This window comes from Lolium rigidum, chromosome 7 (genome assembly GCF_022539505.1).
Source record: "Lolium rigidum isolate FL_2022 chromosome 7, APGP_CSIRO_Lrig_0.1, whole genome shotgun sequence".
Lineage (NCBI taxonomy): Eukaryota > Viridiplantae > Streptophyta > Magnoliopsida > Poales > Poaceae > Lolium > Lolium rigidum.
This window is the reverse complement of record NC_061514.1, coordinates 126946857-126953601: the sequence shown is the minus strand read 5'-3', so window position 1 is coordinate 126953601 and position 6745 is coordinate 126946857. Positions and strand designations below refer to the sequence as shown.

Below are 6745 nucleotides of genomic sequence, written 5' to 3'. Positions count from 1 at the left end.
ATAAATAGAGTCTCGATTTCAGCGCTCAACGCCGCACGCTATATTCTAGAATCGAGCTACTGGCAACCACTTTACAATGCGTAATTTTGAAAGCCTCTGTTGGAGATGCTCTAACAGTTTGTTTTCTCTAAAGACGGCAACTCGCCTCGTTGGGCAAATGCCAGCATCATTCACCATATTATTATTATACTCCTACATCACCGCCTGCACCCCCAAAGTCTCCAACAATTACGTCTCTATCCAGATCACGAAACCAGAACAGTCCGGCGTCTGCACGATCTGTCGATCCGGGACTCGAAACGCAATTTCTCAACAACTCACGTCTCTATCAGCAAAAGAAACCTATAAAATCCATCGTAAAACCACCCCAGAGCATCAATCACACAGAACTCCTCCCCAGAAAACTTTCTCCCCTTCGCATCTCGGCGGCTCCCTCCTCCTCGCCCCGATCCAACTCGCCGGCGGCCATGTCGCAGCCGGCTGCCGCCGCCGTCGCGGCGCAGCCGCAGGGGCAGGCCCCGGCCGGGCGGCAGGGAGGCGGCATAGGGCAGAGCCTCGCCGGCATCGTGCGGATGGCCGTCTTCTGGTACTTCGCCTCCAAGTTCTTCGGGCCCAAGCGCGCCCCCACGGACCCCGGGATGGTCATGTCCAACCTCTTCCAGAAGGGAGAGCCCATGGTGAGAACGCCCCACCCCGACCCACACCCCCGGACTTCGATTTTGGGCAGAGGAGGCGTGTTAGGTTTCTCTGGCGGTTTTAGAGCGGTTTATTGTAGTCTTCCAGTAAGGGGATGGTGGCTTCGCGCTTATGCAATCAGGACAATTGGGTTCTGTTTGCTCCGATGCGAAAATTGTGTAGGGTTTTATCAGTACTTTTTACCGCGATCTGGAACTTTCCTTTTTTGTTAATAGCTCACGGATGCTTTAGCACATTAGAGCGTGTTTGGGCTGTTTAGTAATAGTTGCGAGGAGTTGGTTTTGTCAGTATTGTGCGAGGACACTGTTGTTTGTCTGTGCTGTGTTGGTGGCTGTAGAACAAGTAGTATCTCTAGTTTGTTCTAAAAACAAGCAGATCGCGTAGGACAGTGGTGCTCCACAGCAGTGCTCAAAAGAAGGTCATGTGTTCTGGTATGTTAGTTTGGTGTGCTAATTGTGTGGATCTCATCTCTGGAAGCCATGACAGTCTAAACTGTTTCAGAACTAGTATAGAGTATGCAAAGGAAAAAAGCGAAAGGTATATGAAGTGTCTGACAATTTAGACAAGGTGGTGTAGCTGTAGGGTATGTTCAAAATTTAGCTGATGTGAAGACGTTTGGTGTTTCAATTGTGTTGCTGTCTATGATAGAGACTTGTTTTTGAAGCTTTTGTCCACAATGAAGTTGAGGATGTCACAATACGCTTAGACGGTATGGAAAGTACTGTGTCTCTGTAAGGGAGTTGAAAACGTCACAATCATCCATGGACAATATCTCGTTTGGGTCTGTAGTGTAGAGTTTGGTGGGTGAATATTGTCTGGACTAGGTATTTCGAATCAAGGCAACCTTATAATTTATACAGTAATTGCCAGGTCATTTATTTGGCAGGGAAGTGATTTTCTGGTTTTTATGCATGCACACTGATCTTATAACTTGGCCTGTCTTATTATTTCAAATATTTGATGGAGTTGGTTGAAACCCTTTATTGGCCAGATTGATGAGTCAGTGGCTTGTGGTAACATCTTATGCAAGTACTGATATACTCCCTCCATTCCATAATTCGTGTCACAGATTTTGATGTATCTACACACATTTGGATGTATCTATGCACAAAATGTGTCAAGATACATCCAAATCTACGACAAGAATTATGGAACGGAGGGAGTAATTAAGTTATAATGATTTAAATGTGGTGTCACACAATTAATTAAACCAAACCAAACGAAATTACTGGATTAAGTTAAATTCCTTGGTAGTGCCACCCAATCTTTTTTTACACTATGGAAGCGGTTGGAATCAAACAGTAGTCTTAGCTATTTGTGTTATCCTAAACACAAATTGAATGGTGGTTATGTTGCTGCAGGATATGTGGATGTATTTATCTGAGAACGATAAATTTAACGACTTCAGCAATGAAGAAGCACTCGTCTGGCATGAAACAAACATACCATATGCAGTCTGGAGTCCTACCAGTACCAGAACGCACTCACTGACATACTATCCATCAGAGGTAGGATATTACTTGTTGTAATTTACAAATTATCTTATAGTTATATGTTATTCGCTTGCCTAATTTTGTCTCGGCGTATATTACTTATTTACTTCCATAGGCTCTCAAGCACAATGGATCTCTGTATGCTCATGTTTACTTTGCACGCTCGGGTTACCCTGTGGACCCTACTGATCCTGAATATGAGCAAAAATCTGCATTTGGAAGGACACATCGTAAGCTTATTTTTCATCTCAACCATCCTTCTTAACAATTGCATGTTTGTGTGAAATTGCTCACTACATTATTCATGTTTAGCTATTGTGGCATACTTGCGGAAATCAAAAACTGGTAATAAGAAGAGCTTGCTTGGAGATTCGAATGAGTCTGAGGAAATACCACCGTCTAAGGTCTTCGACCCCATCCTTTGTTATTAAGACGCTATGAACTAAAGATTTCTAGTCCAGCAATAACAGAATACAACATCTGATTTTTGCAGGAGAACATAGAATCCGAAGACAAAGAGGAGGGCCCAGTCGAATATATTTCTTACTGGAAACCAAATGTGACAATAAATCTCGTCGATGACTTCACACGGTATGCACAAGATCATATATACTTATCAGTTCCAAGTGTACTATATTGAGAACCACGTTTGTTTCAAAAGTTAATTCCTGTTGGCATGATTACTACCTTTACCTCGTCAAAAAATGTGTATTAGTTATTAACTTCTTGTATAAGGAATTGCATTGCTTCATTAGTGTGCATTCTTTCAACACTGGTATAATTAGAGACATGCCTCAGCTTAGAGTCAAGAGAATCTGATTCATTTTGAGTGTCTCCTATGAGAAGAGGGAGAAGGGGAAGGCAATATAGTTGATTAGTTGGTGCATTTGAAAGAGGCATATATTTGATCAAACTAGGAGAAACTCTCGTGCATCTGCATGTTTTTTAAGTAAGGGCAGGCGCTTCGGCATATATCAAAAATTCAAAATGCAATATGCATGCTGGTACAGTTGATGTAAATCACAAACAAGCACGGCTAAGCTATGTGGTCAGATATATTTTTTAAATTCTGCTGAAACTGGCGCTACTAAATTATGTGTTGGCTGTGTTTTAGACCTTTGCTTAATTAATTTATGTGCGTGTATCCTCATCCCAGCTTCTTATTTTGCACCACAGCCATTCTTTTGGTATATGTTTTTTTTTTCTTAGAATAAAGAAACTCTTGCGAAACTTTTTGTTCCTAATGTCATGGTTTGAGTTCTTTATTGTTGTTCATCTTTCTTACGATTTTTAAATTATATTTGCCCTTTACATTTTACAGGTATCCCCAGAACAGTATTCCTCCAAATGTTGCTCCATGTATCCTTCAACTGTAACAGTTATAGTGTATGTTATATATGTTTTGCTACAGCTTTATCATGAACGTACATGTTTTATGCTACTTTGTTGTCATTAGCATGTATTACCTTTGTTCCGAAATATAAGCCAGTTTAGCTTTCTAAAAAGGCACATATTTCGGAACGGAGGTAGTATTTAAACAATTTTGTACACATGAAGACCAATTGCAAGTATCCAACTTCACATGGAGCTAAATCGTTGTTCAGTATACTTTAAATGATTAACAGCTGTTTGTATTGAGGGAGGATTGGTATTCCTTGACAATAGAGATACAGATTTGAATGTGGATCCAACTACAAGCAGCTACTATCCCACTGTATTCTTCAATGAATTTTGGCTGCTGAGAGACAAATTGACAGCACTCAATGAGACTGTGAAGGAACTGACCTTAAACCTTGAAGTTAGTCCTATTAGCATGACCAAGTGGCAATTATTTCTACAGATTGAGCAGTCTTTCCAAGTTCATCGTAGCTATGGAAGTATGCTTGAAGGCGAGGCTGATGAACTCAAGGTACAATATTGATATTCTGAACTTTACCCATGCAGATTCTGGCTTTTTTAGATATGTTGTGCCCTAGTTTGTTCTGGAAGTGAAGACCCTCACCGCCTTTATTCTTTGTGAGATGCCATTAGTATATGTTCTTTTAGTACCTTGGAAACAGTTGCTTCTGTCATAAACCTACTCTGCTAGTCAGTCTCCTGGTTACATATTTTTACTGACCTTGGACTTCATAAACTGCAGAGGGTTTTCCTTGAAGGAAATCCATATCTCCTCGGATTGACCATGATTGTATCTTTGTTCCACTCTCTGTTTGATTTCCTGGCTTTCAAGAATGGTAAGTACATTGCATGTTTTTCTTTTATATCGTAAATATCAGTATAATCCAACCCTGACTCCACATGTATTGACGATGTTTGACATTGATCAGATATCCAGTTTTGGAATAAGAACAAGTCCATGGAAGGTCTATCGGCAAAATCTGTTGTTCTGAACTTCATTTGTCAGCTGATTATTTTCTTGTACCTGCTTGACAATGATACTTCATGGATGATCCTTGCTAGCTCTGGAGTAGGTGTGTGCATTGAATTTTGGAAGATCGGGAAAGCGATGCATGTCGAGGTAGACATTTATGATATTGTCATCTATCCACTATCCTGTTATGGCCATTGTATTATTTGGTTCTGTCAGTATCTTACTAGCGTACAAACAGATGCAGTCTGCTTAACATGTAATATTATGCATGAAACGGAACCTATCTGATCCTAGTTGTCTTCACCTGAAAAGCAAGTACTTTAAACAGTGAACTAAACGCTGAACTTTAATTGAAATTTCAAACTCATGAATGAATGTGTTAAGAAGCAAATTATGTAGCATTAATTCACTGCGAGTTTCTTTCTCCTCATTCGACAAAATTATTAATATGGGATTAGAGTTGTTTGAGCATTTGCCAATGTGCATTTATTAAAAAAACCTTGTCTTAGTGATCAAGAATCATGTTTGAGCTAACTCAGGACTAGTGCCAGCATTGATTCTTTACTTTTGAAGGCAGACAGATGTCATAAAACCAGTGTATTCTCTGCTATGAGATACAGTTTGTGACAAGCTACTCTTTCCTGATATAGATATGCACTTTACATTTCTTATGAGCTCATTGATATAGAAATCTGTTACATTTCTGATGATTTTTTTTTTCTTTTCTTGGGTTGATTTGTGAAAATATTTCTTTGTTTGAATCCAGATCGACAGAAGTGGAAAGTTTCCCATGCTGAGGTTCCGGGACCGTGAGTCATACGCACAGAATAAGACAAAGGAGTATGATGCGATTGCAATGAAGTACCTTACCTATGTACTTCTCTTCCTTATGGTTGGCTTCGCTCTGTATTCACTGAAGTATGACAAACACAAGAGCTGGTACTCATGGATACTCTCTTCCCTCACAAGTTGTGTTTACATGTTTGGTAAGCAATTATTTCAGCATTCCACTAGTTCTACGCACAAATTCACTAGGCTAATTAGCAACGGAACTTACATATGTGCCTCTAAATTTTTCAGGTTTTATCATGATGTGCCCACAATTATTCATCAACTACAAGCTACAGTCTGTCGCTCATATGCCATGGAGACAGATGACCTACAAGTTTCTCAACACTATAATCGACGATCTTTTCGCATTTGTTATTAAGATGCCATTGTTGCATCGTCTCTCAGTTTTCAGAGATGGTAAGATGAACTATCATTGCTGATAACAATGGTTGTACATGCCAGCAATCTAGTATTTTGACAGATAATTCATGTGGTTGCAACCATAGGCTGTTAATTGACAATTTCTGCTTGCTATGCAGATATTATCTTCTTGATATACCTCTACCAGAGGTGGGTATACCCAGTTGACAAGAAGCGTGTCAACGAGTTTGGCTTCGGAGGGGAAGAAGAACCAGCAGCGCCCCAAACATTGGAAGGAACAGCAGGGGCAACCCAGCAGATCGAGGGCGAGGCTGAAACCAGCACAGAGGATAAGAAGACGAAGTGAACGTATGTCGGGTCCGCTCGACACAGACACATGTTGGCAGCACTAGCCATTTCTGACACCGGGCACAAGTTTTCGGTCTGCCAATTCGGACTGGCTTCACGCGTTGCTGACCATAAGAAAAAGATGTAACAGGTTTAGAGTGGGCGCATCGACGCAAACACACACGTAGTCTTTGTGCCATTTTTTTTTGAGTTTGTTTTTTATTCTTAACAACAGCAGTTTCTAGATGGATCTTCAGGATGCTTGTTTAGACATGTTCATGTATAAGTTTTGCCTGGCTGGAAAAATCCTATAACACCAGTGAACTTGTTGATTTTTGTCGTTCCATGCTTATTATCGCTGTAATGTGCCGGCCCAATTCATGCCAAATGACCGAGTGTCTTCGGTGCATCACCACATTCCACTGTGCATAAAGTTGCGGGCAGGAGACGAGGGAATGTCTGTGGACATGCGGCTTGGTTCCTGGCATGATGGGTGACTAAACAAGGCTATTTCAAAAATGATTTTGAAACTACTATTTTTCATGATGCCCTGGTCAAATGTTGATTTGTCATGACATGTGGCTGTAATTTGGCTGCACAAATCCTGGCTGAAAGTGTCTTGAGTACCAACATGGTCCATATAGCC

General features: G+C 40.7%; 1 protein-coding gene across 1 annotated transcript; it reads left to right on the top strand.

The window, feature by feature from the left end:
• Positions 1-443: 443 nt before the first annotated feature.
• On the top strand, positions 444-6435 carry LOC124670696 (CLPTM1-like membrane protein cnrB). Its single transcript, XM_047207171.1, has 12 exons — positions 444-677; positions 2058-2204; positions 2305-2419; positions 2502-2593; positions 2683-2780; positions 3511-3548; positions 3863-4098; positions 4330-4423; positions 4517-4707; positions 5327-5546; positions 5641-5808; positions 5931-6435. The coding sequence occupies exons 1-12, from the start codon at positions 468-470 to the stop codon at positions 6116-6118; spliced, it is 1797 nt and encodes a 598-aa protein (XP_047063127.1). The 5' UTR covers positions 444-467; the 3' UTR covers positions 6119-6435.
• Positions 6436-6745: the final 310 nt, after the last annotated feature.

What these genes read in the sequence shown, in the direction of transcription:
- LOC124670696 (XM_047207171.1), top strand. Translation starts at nt 468, where the DNA reads ATGTCGCAGCCGGCTGCCGCCGCCGTCGCGGCGCAGCCGCAGGGGCAG. An exon ending in AGGAAATACCACCGTCTAAG is followed by an intron (nt 2,594 to 2,682) that starts GTCTTCGACCCC and finishes TGATTTTTGCAG; the next exon opens with GAGAACATAGAATCCGAAGA. An exon ending in GCGAGGCTGATGAACTCAAG is followed by an intron (nt 4,099 to 4,329) that starts GTACAATATTGA and finishes CATAAACTGCAG; the next exon opens with AGGGTTTTCCTTGAAGGAAA.